The following is a 17,028-nucleotide window of genomic DNA, read 5'->3' as shown; positions in this document are numbered from 1 at the left end:
ACTCTGAGAAACAAATGGAGGGTTTTAGAGGGGAGGGGGGGTCGGGGGGATGGGTTAGCTCGGTGATGGGTATTAAAGAGGGCACAAATTGCATGGAACACTGGGTGTTATACACAAACAATGAATCATGGAACACTACATCAAAAACTAATGATGTAATATATGGTGATTAACGTAACATAATAAAATAAAATTTAAAAAACAACAACAACAACTGCTTTTTAACTCCTTAGATGGAAATGAACAGGGCACTACAGTAGTGTATTATAGAGAGCCTGAACCAAGTCTTGGGAGCCAGAGAAGGCCTCCCTGAGAAAGAGATAGTTGAGTTGAGAACTGAAGAATGAATAGAGTTTGGAATTAATAATTGTGGGGGCATGACTGAAGGGAGGTTGGGTGGAGGTATGAGGAAGGTGAAAGCTTTGAACTTAGAAGAAACAGATTGCTTTTAACCATTAGAGAGAAGGTCAGTGTGGCTGGAGCTAGCAAGCAAAGAGGGCAAAGGAGGACAAGGAGACTAGAGAGGTCAGTGGGGTCAAATGATGCAGGTCCTTGAAGCCATGCAAAGAAACTTTGGACTTTATTCCTAGAAGCAATGGGAAGTCATCCATACTTTCTGAGCAAGGGAGTGACATGGTCAGTGTGCTTTTAAAGTATCACCCAAGGATCCAGCAGATAGACAGGGGTGGTTGGGGGGAGAATGCCAGTTCTGTGTGTGGTTTGGGAGAGGGATAACAGAAGCTGGGGCATGGTGTTGGCAGTGGAGAGGGAGCAAAGGGCAAAGATTCTTCAAGTACTTGGAAGTATAGAAGCCAGAAATTGGTGAAAGTCTGTCTGTAAAATGCTGCAGAAAGATGGGTTGTGGGTGTCCCATAGATTTCTGGCATGAACACCTGGGTGGATGGCAATGCCCAGGGAATACAGGCTTGGGGTACAGTTGGGAAAGCAGCTACTGCCTGAGCTTGGTGTGCAATTGCAAGGATGAGAAGCTTATGAGTAAGTATCAGCAGAGAGCACTGAGCTGAGGATCTGGGATGGAAGAAATTTCAAACACAGAGCTGATGGATTTACTTAGGGATAGTAGGTAGTAAGAGAAGAGGACCTCGGTTAAGAAGGCGGGTCCCAAGTTGAGTATTCTCACCACAATAAAATTTAAAAAGTTAATAAATAAAAAAAGAAGAAGACCGAGGGCTGGGCTCCAAAGTACTCCAGCATGGGGGTTTGGGTAGCGTGGGAAGAGCCTGCAGATGATGCTATGAGGGATCATTTTGAGAACGGGGAGGGAAATTGGGAGATTGTGACATCATCCAAGTCTGAGAAGACAGTGATTTAGGAAGGGACTAATTTAGTATCAAAACTGCTGAAATATCAATGGAGGAGAGGTCTACAAAGCATTCAATGACTTCAGCAAAGTAGAAGTCACTGGTAACATCAACGAAGGTTTTGCTAAAGTAATGCAGCTTAACTCCCATTGGAATGTGTTCATAATGATAACAGTACACACTCCGGGCTCAGGCTTTACATCCACTAAAGATTAATGCTATGTTAATCATCACAACAACCCCATGAGGCAGGTGCTCTTATTACATCATTCTACAGATGAGGAAGTGAAGGCACAGAGAGAGGTGGCGTGACTTGCCCAAAGTCATATTGTAGAAGAAGAACACAAGCTCATTGGCTCACGAGTCATTTTTTAGTCCTGTCTCTTAAATGTGCAAACAGGACTAGAGGCAAGGTAGACAACCCTGCAGAGAAGCTCGGCTGTGAGTAGGGAGACAGTGCAGTAGCTAGATGTAAAAAGGGGTGGTTCCAGAAGGGTAATTTGTGTTTAAGGTGGGATTAAGATGGAGAGTGTTCTAGTATTTATTGGAAGGACCTGTCAGTGGGACTGAAGTTCCAGGAGAATGGAATGATGATGGATGAAGAGCTGGAGCAGGGAGGAGCCAGAGTGCAGAGGGATGGTCCCCTGTTGGAAGGTGTAGAAATTCCTCCCCTATTGTCATAAGAAGGGAGTGGGTACAGTGAGAATGTGTACAGGAAGAAATGGAAAGAGTTCCTGTTTAAAGTCTTTTAGAGTCTCTGTGAAATACAAGGTCAGGCCATCAGCTGAGAGAGGACTAGGGAGTGTGAGCTGGAAGTGGAGGCAGGACTGGCAGAGCTGGTGGAGGAAATGCAAAGTAAAATTGCAAAGTAACATCAAGGACACAAGCAGCATCAAACTGGTGATTCCAGAAGACTACAGGGAAAAGAAGTGGTCATGTTGGTATGGATGTTGTGCTAGGAAGTGTGGGGTCATAACCACATAGAAGATGATTTTGGGGCAGGGGGCATGGTTTACAGCATATGGGGAATTCTAGTTCTTTATGTGCTCCCAGCAAGTCTGAGAACCAGCTGTTGGGGGTAGGAGAAGACGAAACTCAGAATAATAAATACTGGGAACTGAGATGGATTATACACCCAAGCCTTTTTTGTCCAGATGCAGATCTAAGAAACTGATTTAATCAACACCCAAGTGGGCACTCTGAGGGGCTGAGTGCAAGCCATACTCTCAGTTGGCAAGCCCTCCATTGTCCAGAAGATGAGAAAACAACAACTCATCTCAACAACGTGTTTGTAAAAATAAGCAGATCGGAATAATGGGAAAGCAATGACATTCTTGGCTCTCAGGGGAAAAGCAGAGCTTGGGAAATAACTTAATGTTCGAACTGTAAGAAATTTTCAGAAAACTCTTTAGCATTTTTAATACGTTGTGAGGGGACACAAAGCCCATGAAGCAGGACCAGAATTCATAAGAAGAGCAGAGGATAAAATGAAAATAAGGGTTGTGGGGACAAGGGAGAGAAAGAAATGGGACTTTCCCATATACTCCTCAGACAGGATTTTTGTGGTGGGAGGAAGGAAAGACATGATCATTTCCCAAGGGCCCCATGTGCTTGTTAGTCCTCACAGCAATTCTGTGGTGCAAGTGTTACTCCTTTTTTATTTATTTTATTTTATTTTTATTATTATGTTAATCACCATACATTACATCATTAGTTTTTCATGTAGTGTTCCATGATTCATTGTTTGTGTATAACACCCAGTGCCTGGTGATGGGTATTAAAGAGGGCACGTTCTGCATGGAGCACTGGGCGTTACTCCCTTTTTAAAGGTGGTAAAAATTAGGCTCAGAGAGGATAAGTGATCTGCTCAAAGCAAGGAGAGGGAACTGAACAAAAGATGGTGTGACTTCAAGGATCTGGACCTCCACCTCCCAGAACAGGCACAAGAGGTTAATGAGGGAAGAAACATGGAGAAAGGGGCTGGGGTTAGGTTACTTTATGTCTGAGTATTCTTAGCATATAAATAGAACAACAATGGCTACAGGACTACATGCCAATTATGTGGCAGGTGTTTTACACACATTTTTCTTTCTTTCTTCCCCCATTTTTTTTTTAAGAGAGAGAGAGCGTGGGGATGGGGGGAGTGGCAGAGGGAGAGAGAGAATCTTAAGAATCTTAAGCAGGCACCACGTTCAGCGTGGAGCCTGATAACAGGGCTGGATCTCACCACCCTAAGATCGTGACCTGAACAGAAATTAAGAGTCGGACGCTTAACCGACTGAGCCACCCAGAAGCCCCTACACCCATTTTTCTGATTCTCACAGTAATCCTTCCTAAGTATCATGACCCTCTTTTTTTTTCAGATGTGGAAATTGAGGCCAACAGAGACTAAGTGATTTGCCCAAGTGTGTAAGTATTCTACTGCTGCTATAATGCATTGCTACAAACTTTGTGGCTGAAAGCAACACACATTTATCTTACAATTCTGTAGGTTAGAAGTCCAACTCAGGGGGCTATAGTCAAGATGTTGGCAGGGCTGTGTTCTTTCTAGATCTGTCTCCTTGACTTCTCTAGCTGCTAGAAGCAGCCCACATTATTTGGCTCATCGTTCCCTTCCACTATCTTTAAAGCTGGCAGCAATGGTTTGGGTCCTTTTCCTGTAATATCCAGCCAACCCCTTTCTCACAGTCCCGCTCCCCTCTAACCACATTGGGGAAACCAGATGATCAGCTTGGGCCCACTTGGATAATGCAGGCTAACCTCCCCACCCCAAGGTCTTTACTGTAATCACATCTTCAAAGTCCTTTTTGTCATGTGAGGTGACATATTCACAAATCCTGGAGATTAGGATGTGGACATTTCTGGGACCATTATTCTGCCCACCATATCAAATTAAAAAGGTATTGAAGGGCTGAGCCCAGAGTTTAACTTAGATTTCGTCAAAATTAAGTAGGAAATCCTATTGGCTCTATCTTCAAAATATATCCAGAATCCTTCTAGTTCTCACACTGCCATTTCTACCACCTTGGTCCAAGCCATACCACTGCCTACCAGAAGGGATTACTTCTATAGCCTTGTAATTGTTCTCCTGCTCCATCCTTGCCTCCAGTCCATTCTCAACATAGTAGCCAAAGTGATCCTTTAAAAATGTCTCAGATTATGTCAGTTTTCTGTTCAAAACCTTCCAATAACTCTTGATTTCAGTATGAACTAAGGACACAGTCTTTACATACCCTACGAGGCCTACATAATCCTTCCTCCACTCCAGGGGTCTCTGGTCACTCTCCCCTTGCTCAGCTCCAACACCTGGGTCTTCTGCCTGCATTGAACACACCAGGATTATTGCCGGAGTCTTGAGTGGGAGGGGGCTCTGTATTTTTGTTCTGCCTCCTCCTCCAGTACCTTGAAGTAGAATGGGAGGGCATAGCCTGGTTCTGGGATGTCTCTATCCTGGCCGGGGATCTGGGAGGGGAAATGGGAGGAAGATGAATATCTCCGAACTTCACTGCCCATGGCTGTGCAAGTGGTTTCTCCTTTTCCTCTGCTAATACCTACTCTCCACTGATAAATGCTATGAGGCTGATGTTTAGATGCCTACTTTTGCATGCGGTGCATATGTGTGAGGTTTGTAGGGATCTCTGAAGGGCTTCTCTACTTCAGAGGTTCCATATGTGGGAGACGGACTGGCTCCTGCTCATGGCAGTATGCTACAATCTCTTGCTGTTTGGAAACCCTTGCCCAGGGGCTGGCCTTCTTGGGTGGGCCACCATTAAGACAGCCCCGAGCCCAGTGCTCTACCTCAATGTCAAACCAGATCCACAAGAAACTCACCCATCTTTGCCACATACAAATGATGTGGTCATAGTCTGCCCTACAACTGCCCCTCCCTCCACCCTGTCATATCCGTCCAATGCTCTTTTCCTTGCTCAGGCAGGAGGCAAATAAAAGTTAAGTCTCTTCCTAAGTTAGATTCCTGTCTTATACCTGATATTTACCAAGGATTCTCTTGGAGCCTCTTATACTTGGCTTTGGTGAATGTGGGGAGGCACTTCCTTCCCCAGTGGTTCCCCTAGACCCCAATTCAAGACTGCAAAGACCCTCTCCTTCTTCCTAGCCAGGCTGAGGAAAGAAGGTTAGGAAGATGGGCATGGCAAAGTGTGGATGGCTTTGGTCATGTGTAAGGGAACAGAGTGTTTGGGCTGTCTTTTATAAGCCCCCAAAAAGGCACCTCTCTTCAGAATGTGAGGCATATGCCGCATTACTCTTTCAACTTGGTCCCTGTTCTCCACTGCCAGGAAATCAGGAAAACTTTCACGCACTGTTACAGATGTAAAAGTTATCAGCATAGGCAGTTATGATAGAGTGAAAGGTTCAAGTTGAACAGAGGAAAATGTCATCTGCTGGTCAGAGAACAACAGCATGTTGGCCAGTTTTGCTTAACTGGTGGCAGAAGCATACAATTAAGTAGGGGGACTTTACATGTGGTCTAAAATTTCCCTTTTTTTAGTGAAGAGGGTGTAAATTTTATGCTAAAAATTTTACTTGTTCATGGCTAAAAATTCTTTCCAAGACTTAAATTTGAGTACAATCTTATTTTTAAGATTTTTTTATTGTGTTTTAAGAAACAATGTTTGTTTCCAGCACAAACTTGAGGAAATAAAGAAAAGTTTCAATAAGAAAGCAAAAAAATAATCTGCAATTGCATAGCTTATTTATAATCAAGTTTGGTGGAGATAGAACTCTGATTTAGAGAAGTTTAAGACTATACCATGAAAGAAAGATCATACTTCATCTTGATTTTACTTTGTTTTATTTTCTGTTTTGAGAAGTTGTACAATGGACACATTTGGGGTAAAGAGATTTGGAATACGAAATGTATCAAAAACCATTAGGGCCCAGAGACAACAGAAATCTCTCTTCTGCTTTAAATAAGCTCACTGTAGTGAAAAGACTTGTTTATCCATAAGAAGAAACTCCTATGACTCATTTTCTCCCCTTCCCTAATGCCTCCTTACTCCTGTCTGTGCCTTGTATTTAGTGTTAGCATGTATTATGCATGGGCTCTGAGATCTCATGTGGGCTCTACTGAATAAGAACCACTGTGGGAGGGGGGAATGGACAGGGGCTGGAAGAAACCTTCTCAGGATAGAGAAGACCCACTGCTGAACCTTTGGGGATATACATTTCCTAGATCTGGGTGGTTTTCCTCTATCTATGTCCTTCAGATTGAGAGGCAAAGCAGTGAGCAGTACCAGTACTATACAGGGAGACAAAGATGTGAGGTGCTGGGGGGCCACAGCCAAGGAACAGATTGGCTACCAGGAGGAGTCCTGCATAGGTAGAGTAAGGATATCTTCTTTTACAGAATTTGTCAACTAGAGGGTGACAGCAGTCAACATTCCATGACCTTTTTTTTTATTTAAATTCAATTATCTAACATATAGTACATCATTAGTTTTTGATATAATGTTCAATGATTCATTAGTTGCATATAACATTCCATGATCTTAAAGCTCTGTTTTACTCAATCCCCCTTCAAGAATTCCTGATGGTACTTTTAAACTTAAAAAGCAAACAAAAGTGATATTTTCATATCCTTTAGGGCTATTTTGGGTTTTTAAAGTGATAAGAGTGTATGAGTGAGTGAAAGAGTAAAAGTAAAAGTAAAAGTAAAAGGCTTACAGCATTGGAACTAAAATTCTCAAAACTTTGATAAGAAAAGAGTACATGCTCTGCTACTATTTGTTGTCTTCAGAACAGTACGTATAGAACTACTAATACTAACATTACTACTACTACTACTACTACCACCACCAATAAAAGAAAATATAGAAATTTTTTACTGTGTGCCAGGCATTGTTCTATGGGTTCTATATACAGTAACTGCATTCTCACAACTGCCCCGTGAGGTCCTTGTCCCTATTTTATACCCAAGTAAGTTAGAGCTCAGAAAAGTTAAGTGAAGGAGTCAGAATTCTAACCCAGGAAGTGGCCTTAACTATTAGACATGCTGCTTCTGATGTATTGCTTCAAAACAAAACCAAAACTAAACACACACTTAATCTGTTCACCCACAGAAGTACTCTTCACCAAGAAGAAGGCAGTGGAGAGCATAGTGAATTGTACAGACTGTGGCCACACCAGGGCTTGCATTCCAGATCTGGCAACAACAAGGACACGTGGCTTTTCCTTGGGCAAGTCATATACTCTCTAAGTTTTATTTTCCTTACCTGTAAAATAGGCTAGATAATGCCTATCTCAAAGGGTTATCTGGGGAACTAAATAACATAATATTTGAAAAGTACTTGGCACAGAACTCAAAAGAATGGTATTCATTACAATTCTTGTTAATTACTGTTGCATTAGAAACCAAGAGGACCTCTGTGTTTTATCCTGTGTAAGATAATACAGGTCATCTCATTTTTTAGGGGAAACCCCACAACTAGGGTGCAGAGAATGTGTGGGGGAATGATGATGGAGGGGAGGTATGCAGAAAAGGTATTAAGAGCCCACCATAAGTGGACAGGGAGATGTTTGTGTCCCAGACCCTGGGTAAGTGGAGAGAAGTATGGTGGGAAGCAGAAGGAGGCAGAAAAGGAGTCTGGGATGACTTCTGATGCTCAGCTTGGGAGGACTGAAGTAGGGGTTGGGAAATGGAGCCGCTCAGGGTGGCATCTCAATGGGCTCCAGTCTATGAGTGAAAGCTCCGTACGCTGTCTCAACTTTGGCTATCAAATCTAGGAAGACAATAAGTTCAGATAAGGAGGGAGCCATGTGGGAATGGACAGTGAGTGGGAATCAGAACAAAACAGAGACTGTCTGGCCAGCAGATGCAGAGGTATGGATTCAGCTCGACCATGCAGGGGATGGCAGGGGAGATCTATTTGTTTTATAATTAGCATATGATAAGGGGAATACTTATTCCATTTTGGCACAAGGTTCTGGAATGTCCAGTTACAATCTTGGTATGCTACCAAAAGATTTCATATCCTGAACTTTTTACTATCGTATCACCAGTAAGGCGGCTCTGAGATAGTCTGGTAGGAAGCAAAAGCCAGTACCTTTTTGATGACAATGAAAATCCTTGGATTTATATACTATGACATGATGTGAGGGGCATTGTTTAGCTCTTGACACAGCTATGAATACCTAGGGCAGAACACCAAAGGAAAAAGTCTACTTTGAAATCTCTCTCAGAACAAATCTGAGAGAATTTGCTGGTTAATGCAAATACATGTCCAAACAAGTACTGGTTTACTTAGGGAGTATGCAGAGCTGGCAAGCCTCACTTGGCATGAAGAGCATGAGTAATGATTCATTTTAATGAGGGATCTTGGGGGTCTATAATGAAGGCTATGTGGTATTTCCCATGTGTCTCTTTGGAATGTGGACTGAGTGTACCCACAGTGGAAGAAAAGCCATTGGAAAATACATAGTTCACAAAACCTCTGGGGCTCTATAAGATTTAGATAATTTAATGGCATAGAAATGAATTCACAGAAATACACCCAGAGATCTCAGAGTAAAAAGCTTCCCTTCCCACAGGTAAGCAAATATGAGCACAAAGTAATGAGACTATATTTTTGGGGGAAAGGGGGATTTAATTTTTAATGATTTTTTATTTTAAGATGAATGCATCCCTGGAATAATTCATAGACTCCCTACATGACTCTTCTGAAAGATAAGAGTCATTTGAATATCAAATTCATATATATAAAGTACATATATTCATTTTTGAGACATAATTTCAGTCACATTTCACCTGTGAGCTCTGATCATTTGGAGCTTTTCTATTAGAGAAAATCAATACTTAACGTTTTAGGTGGAAACAAAAAAATCTTGAAAGTGACAAGGAAAACCAACATTCCCCAGTCTTTACGATGGTCTTTGACTAGTCGATGAAATGGAAGATAGAGTGAGCATTACTGCATGTTTATTCTGGGGTCTTTCATCTGGGTGTCCCCTTAGATCCAGCTACAGGGTATGACTTCCTAGAAACAAATTTCCTCTCTGGTCAGATCTGGAGCATTGTGTGATCATTCATTGCAAAGTATGTGAAGTACTGTACTGACCTTTATCTTGTATTTCTGGGCTGGCTAGAGCAAAACACTCCACAGAGCCTGGGCCTCCCAAAGAGCTCCGGGATTTTGGAGGGATTATGTACAGTTCTGGGGTGTTTGGAAGAATGTGATTCAGTCCTTCAGGCTTAAAGGAGGGGATGGTGACCCAGAACTCAGGACAAGAGAGTCCCAAGAGGCAGAAATATTGGTGGGAGGAACCTCTTCTGTGTGTACTGATATATCAAAGAGGACTTGGAATTCTAAAAAGAAGTAAGAAATTCTGTCTTAAAAGAAATAATTTTGAAATATTAAAACATTTCAATGAACTGAAACTAATGTGAAGTAAACTCAACAGGCAACTGTGTTGTTATCAGATAAAGGTAGCACCACCCACTTGGGACTTATTCATACCCAACAGACCAAGTGGAGATTTCTTGTAATTTATTTATCCCAATTAAAAAAAAAAAAAAACCCTTAAATTCCTGCTATGCATAATCGCTAATTGTAAGACAGGTTCTAAACTGACTCAGGAGAACGTCCATTTTCACTTGTTTCCTATGAAATTTAAGGTCACTCCTCTAAAGAGGCCATTTCTTCTGTCCTCATTTGCATTTGCTCACCAACAACAGCAACAACAAAAAAATCCCAAGCAAAAGCCCTTAAACAATAAAACTGCTGTCCAAGAAAAACATTTAGTTTGAAAAAGAGTTGAAAAATGTAGCCTTGGAAGAACCATTGCTTACATGGGATTGTTCAACAAATTCCTGTTGTGTGAGGTTTGGCATATACTTTCTAAAAATATAAGCATCTGGGGAAATGAGACAAAGCCCAGGTCCTGGACCAAATGAGGCACGCAGTGTGAATCTGTTAGTGATTATATCCATAATGAAATATGTGCCCAAATTTAGCAGTGCAAAATCAAATACAATACGAAAGCCCAGCAGGCACTGTCCTTACCATAATATATAGCCAACAGAGAAGGTACATATGGCGGCGAGTCCACTGCTCCTGCTGGGATACGCATGGTGTGATGTCCTCATCTCGATTAATATAAAGGGCAAAACTGTTGTGTGCTGAAAAAGAACAAAGAGCAGGTGACACAGATTCTTATCATCGCCCCTCAATACTTGTTTTGTCTCCAGTAGAAGAAGAAATAGTGCAAATTCCTAGCAAAAGCGCCACAGCAGAGAGCAGTTGTAAATGGCTCCTCTAAGAGGTAGGATGGACAGGAAAACATGTGGTGTATTGATCGCTCTACTGGTGTTTTTCTTCTCTATCTGAATTTTTAAAATTTTATTTTATTTATGACTGTCTCAGCAAATTTCAATGATTTTGAAGGATGTATAAGAAAAAACTGGAACATAATAAAGGAATAAAAATAACCACTGTTAATATTTTGGTAGATGTCATTTCCTCCTCCTTGTTCATATTATTTATACATAGTTAAGATCATACTGTGCACAGAATTTTGTTTTGAGACTGTAGCATGAGAATTTTGCGGGGGAGGGCAGAGGGAGAAAGAGAATCTTAAGCAGGGTCTACCCCTCGCGTGTCAGCCCAACTGGGGGCTAGATCTCACAAACCTGAGATCATGACCTGAGCTGAAATCAAGAGTCAGATGCTTAACCAACCAAGCCATCCAGGTGCCCCAACATGGGAATTTTTGATATGCCATTTTAGAAATTCTTCTAGAATATTAACCTTGTCCATAGTTGCTTGAAACTCCATTTTATGGATATATTGGATATATGAAAATTTATTTGACCAATTCCTGTTCTTGGATATTAAGTAGTAAAAGATTTTCAATTTTTCATTTATGAAAAATGTCATGAATATCTTTTGTAGAATTCTTTGTGTGAATGTCTGAATGTTAGATGATTTTCTTATAGTTAAAGGCATAATGCCAAATTATGTGTGTACCAGCAGCAGGTTAGGAAATAATGCTAAACTAGCTTCCAGAAAGGATGTACTGGTTTGTACCAGCAGAGCATGGATTTAGATATAATGTTTGAAGACAGACTCCAAAGAAGCTTGATGGGAACTTCCCATTTGTTTTTTGGACCCAGTGGCCACTCTGATGCTCATTTCAGTGGGCCAAGATGGGGATGAAATTTGGTAAGAAGAAAGGAAAGTCAGCTTGTCTTGGTGTTGAAATTTGATGGACAGATATAAGGGACAAAGATCTTCTTAGGTAAAACTGGGTTAGGATATAGATTTATCTTCCAACATTTAAGTTTCTCAAGAGGAAGAAGATGGCAGAACTGAGAACTGAACCATGAGTAAGTTTGAATTCTACTTAGTACCTCCTTAATGGCCACAAAAGAATCTTTGCTCTGCTCTCACTGTATTGTTTGGATAGTCAAGGAAAATGCAGGTAATTGAATGTTATAATTTTCAAACTGTAATAAGTATCATGGTACCAGGGGGCAGGTGGGCCTTGGCAGGAAAAGACATGGTAGTGATATCAAAGTGAACATCTTTGAAGCAATATATTGTTTATATTTATAGAAAAAACAGAAATACAAGATTTTTAAAGAAATACTAAGATAGTAGAAATTCTTTGCTTTAAATGTTCTCCTCTAGATAACTGTGCAGACTGCCAATATATTAGTAATTAGAGTATGGTATTCCTAGAATGTCAGGTGGGTGATTCCACAGTTGGGTAGCTTTATATTTCCTTACCCTTTGCTTCTCTATTGTCGTTCTAAAACAGTATAATTAGCTCTGAAGGGAACCATGCAAAATGTACATGTGTGTTGATACAGAGACAGTATGTGTTTTAAAGATCTATTTTATTGTTTCATTCATTATAATCTAGTCACCTCAGATGACATTGGCCTGGAGTTTCACCAATGATTTGAGATACCAGCAGTAGTTTTGTAATGGTGCATTCATGTGTAAAATTCAAATGTATAGCTAACAGTAAGTCCAAGTCTTGTCAAACCTCACATGGGGAAAAAACAACAACATTTTTAATGGGAATTATTAACTCCATTTTACACTAAAGATAGTGCTGACTCTGGTGGCCTGTGTGAGTTATAGAACCATGATGACATATTATTTTTATTTGTTAATATTAAAAAGTGTTTAAATTCTACCTCTTCATCCATTGTTCCAGATAATCATCCATTTTTCTATAAAATTATGTAAGTTCAAATAACTAATCTGAATATTCTTAGTTATCTAGTTATCATTCTTTTACTCAGCCTACTTGCTGATTATCGGATGTCATACCTGGAAGGGTTAGGATGTATTTTGAGGATGCCAGACAGAAAATCTCTTTGAAAAATGAAGATCTTTCTAGATCACTTCATTAATGTCATCATCACCACGAAAAAGGAGCTACTTGTTCCATCAATGACATAATCAATGACAAAAGATATTTTTGTGTGCCAGTTGGCCCAGTGGCAAATCTCAGGGTACCAACATATCATTCAGAGTTTTCAGGCCTAAAGAATGTATATCTACCTCTCTAAAAATGTGTAAGGCAGATGATGTTTACTGTTAAACCGTACCTATTGATAAAAGTAAAAGTAGTGTAAAATATTTATAGCAAATATAAACATTGCTCTGCAGGTAGCTAAGGTTTTATAAACTAATAAAATGGTAAAAATCTATAAATGGTCCTGCTGAATCTCTAAGTAACATTTAGCAGCTCAATTGTAACCCAAAATCTGCAGCAGCAAGAGGGATCATTATTTCAGAACTACAGGTACAAGAAATCCAGTTCTAATCCACTCCCAGGCAACACTCTGCTTGAATGATTTCAGAACCAGGAAGGAAATATTCAAGTCCATTCAAGACCATTTGCTGCACAAGAAGGGTAATCCTATGTTTTGTTCACTGTGGTATTTGTATAAAAGAGCCTGGCACAAAAGAGGTGCTCAATAAATATTTGTGGAGATAAGTTAATCTTCAAAACAACATTTTTAATGGGAATTATTAACTCCATTTTGCAGATGAGGTAACAAAGACTCAGAAAAGATCATTATCTCACCTAAGATAATAGAGCGAGTACATCTGGAGGTAGGGTTCAAGACCAGTTCTGTCTGCAAATGCTAGGCTCTGTTTTCTACATTAGAATTATATTTTTAAAAGATATAGTTAAGTAATCTTTGACTCAATAAACCTGTGGGAGTGGATGACTGAAAATCACTTACGTTGCCACTCAACTGACCAGAACTATTTTTTGCTTGAGCCTCAAAATAAACAAAGAGCTCTTCACTGTAAAAAATGTATTTTGCCAAATGTGTTCTTTCTTGTGGCATATAACCATTCTGAATAATAATAAACAATAAAATCAGCTGGCATAAAGTCAGGACTTTTCAGTGGTACAGTGAGAAAGACGGCTGCAGGCAGCTCTTCCAGCTTTCGACTCAGAGGAGGTCAAGGTGTAACTTTCTTGGTCATCCCGCATCCTGTTCATTTGGCAGCTGCCTTTGCCATGTTGTCTAAACTCCACCCCAACGAGATCAAAGTCATAGACCTGAAGTGCATGAGCTGGGAAGTCGGTGCCACATCTGCCCCAGCCCCCAAGACTGGACCCTGGGTCTGTCACCCAAAAAGATTGGTGATGACATGCAAGGCAACAGGTGACTGGAAGGGTCTGAACATGACAGTGAAACTGACCATTTGGAATAGACAGGCCCACATTGAGTAGTACCTTCTGCCTCTGCCCTATCGTCAAAGGCCCCCAGGAACCAGTCAGAGACAGAGAGAAGCAAAAGACCGGCAAACACAGTGGAAGTCTCACTTTTGATGAAATTGTCCACATTGCCCGACAGATGCAGTACCAATCTTTATAGTCAGAGAGCTCTCTGGAGTCATTAAAGAGAATCTGGGGACTTCCCAGTTTGTGGGTTGCAATGTTGATGGCCGCCATCCTCATGACATCGTAGATGATATCAACAGTGGTACAGTGGAATGCCCAGCTACTTAAGAACCACAAAGGAAAATACTTCAATAAAGGATCATTTGACAAAAAAAAAAAAAAAAAGCATACTCAGGAATGATCTGTTTCTATTTCTCAAACACAAATACCTTTTATTTTATTATTATTATTTTTAAAAAGATTTTATTTATTTATTTGAGAGAGAGTGCATGAGCAGGGGGGAGGAGCAGAGGGAGAAACAGACTGCCTGTTGAGCAGGGAGCCTGATGTGGGGCTCGATGCCAGGATCCTGAAATCATGACTTGAGCCAAAGGCAGACGCTCAATGGACTGAGCCACCCAGGTGCCCCCGCAAATACCTTTTAAAGTTTTCTCAGGTGTAGATACACTTTGAATGAGCGAAGAAAGAGATAAAGTCTGGTTGCCAGAGGGGGCTCTTAAGAATTGCATTGGACTGTTTTCTGCAGTGCATTGTCAAGAGAACAATTGCCCGCAGCTGAGTTCCTGAGGTTCTACTGTTTGTTTTTAAGTGCTAAGTAAGATGAAAGGTTGATAGCCCAAGGAATAAACTTTTGATTTAATCTATAAACTCTGCCCTAGAAAGCACTGGTCTAAAATATAAGAAATCTTATCCCAAGCTCCAGTTTCCAGTGCTGCTAATGTTAATGAGACTGTGTTAAAAAAAAAATTGCATCCAAAAAGGGAAGCCCAAATCTGTCTTGGGTTTTGGCATCCTTTGTGAGTTTTCTTAATGGGGTTCAGGTGGGTTTCCTTTATGGAGCAATGATTATCACCACAAACTGAGCAGCATCCCAAGGCAAAGGTCAGCCCTCAGAGAGGACCCACCACATGTGGTCACCTCTACACAGAGACGCTCAGCCTTGAGCAGAGGGCTAGATTCAAGGAGGGACCCGTAACTTAATTATGATGTGAAGGAGGTGGGATAAGAAAAAGGCTTTTGGAGGAGAGGCTCCAAGGAAGAATGCAATGGAATTAAGTAGAAAGATCAGGAAACTGGCATTTGGGATCTAGTTCTGGTTGTATCCTACCACATTATAAGACTTTAGTCAGGTTCTTATACATTTGTGAAGCTCAGTATTTTTTTTTTTTTTTTTGTAAAATGAGGGGGTTGCATTAAACTAGTGCACCTCAAACTTCAGTCATGACAAAGTAGTGTTTTAAGCTTTGCTATATCACATTGTAGGGCTCACCCAGGCATTAGGCATGGTAGACATGTTGTCCAAGGCCCATGAAAATGTTTTAATTTCTTCTACGATCAGAAGAAAAAAAATGAACATTTCGAGTTGAAGATTATATTCATCTTTATAATAATGCAGTCATAAAAGGTTACATATATAATATATATACATATATATGCATATAGAAGATATAAACTATATAATAAATATTTATATAAATATATATCTAAATAAATGTATATACATATATATGTACATATAAATAAACGTCAGAAAGGACCCAGAAATGTAAAATGCCTAGGGCCTACAGAAGTCAAAAATCATACTGCACCCCTGTCACATGCCACCTGATTTTTAAAAAATGTTCTTACTCAATTTAGATTAAAAAAATAAATGCATTTATAGGGAGACTTATGAAACTTATAAACTCTCATAAGTAGAGTATCACTTGATAGAAGATAATCACAAAAATAAATACAATGAAAACTAACTGACCTGAATAAATGTTGGCTAAATATGTGGGCCTGATTGATGGCTTTGATTCTGAGGCCAGTGCTTGATGTGTATACAGTAGGGAGGTTAGTAAGCATTAGAGGGGCATTAAAAATACACTAGCATGAGATAGAGACTCCCCTAAATGGAATCAGAAGGATTGAAAAATAATTGAAAGCGAATTACCTTTTCACTACATGATTCAATATTGCTGAATGCCAGGTCCCTGTGCCACATAAATTATCTATCATCAGAGCTACTCTGCCGATGTACTTGAACAGATTATCTGTAAGTTGTAGCTCTACCTTTTAAGTGCTCAATTATCTGATTTATGAACAGATGTTCTTTTGCCAGAAAAATGGAGAGAAGATGAGTAGGAAGTTGAGGTGTTGATGGAGGAATTTAAGGGTATTTAACAGGATTAAAGAAATGGATTTACAAGGCATAAGGAGGATCTGGACACGCTACTAGGAAAGACATTTTGATTATCTGTGATGGCAGTCAGTAGTCTACCCTAAAGGGGAGTCTTAGAATAAACTTTGCTGGGGAATAAATAGGAGGATAAAACTATGCTGCATGATGGCATGAATTCAGGCCAGCCAAATGAATGAATTAGTGAACTTGCTCAAGATGATTTTAGAGCTCTAGAATCTACAGTTGCCATCTGAGTGTACAATACAAAAAACAATAAACAAGACCTGAAGAGTATGTTCAACTGCCATTTCTCAGGTCTTTCTCCGTCTCAAAATATTTTTTAATAGGAGACTACTGCTCCCATACCACGTGAACCCCAGACAAAAATCATTTCATCCTTGGAGGCAAAACCAGCTTCTGAATGTGAGGTACGGCCGACCAGCCCCTGCTCAGCTGGATAATAAGAGACCTGGCGGCCCATGTCCACCTATGTGCATCTGGGGGCACAGGCAGACCTCTGGGCGCGTTCTCAAAGTAATGTGTACATCAAATCTGCAGGCGAGCTTCTTGAAAATGAGATTGCTGGGCCTTGCTTCCAGGGTATCTGGTGTGCTGGATGCGGAGTAGAGCTCACAGTGGTCCCCAAGGAGG

The 17,028-nt window shown here is 40.5% G+C and overlaps 1 protein-coding gene across 8 annotated transcripts in view; it reads right to left on the bottom strand.

Moving 5' to 3' along the window:
• AIG1 (androgen induced 1) overlaps nt 1–17,028 on the bottom strand; it is a 373,835-nt gene that overhangs the window by 97,419 nt on the left and 259,388 nt on the right. For 7 of the 8 annotated variants that reach the window (XR_014147368.1, XR_014147369.1, XM_081827458.1 and 4 more), the window contains one exon: nt 10,340–10,455. Coding sequence is in view for 6 of the 8 variants with exons in the window: in XM_081827458.1 (XP_081683584.1) it covers nt 10,340–10,455 (116 nt within the window). In the remaining 2 variants the exon portion in view is untranslated. Of the gene's footprint in view, nt 1–3,694; nt 9,643–10,339; nt 10,456–17,028 lie in introns of those variants that run through there. The other variant, XM_081827457.1, reaches the window with a different exon arrangement.

The sequence above is a fragment of the Leptonychotes weddellii genome, chromosome 8 (genome assembly GCF_054177405.1).
Source record: "Leptonychotes weddellii isolate Sample4059 chromosome 8, ASM5417740v2, whole genome shotgun sequence".
Classification (NCBI taxonomy): Eukaryota; Metazoa; Chordata; class Mammalia; order Carnivora; family Phocidae; genus Leptonychotes; species Leptonychotes weddellii.
This window is presented reverse-complemented; position numbering and strand designations above follow the sequence as displayed.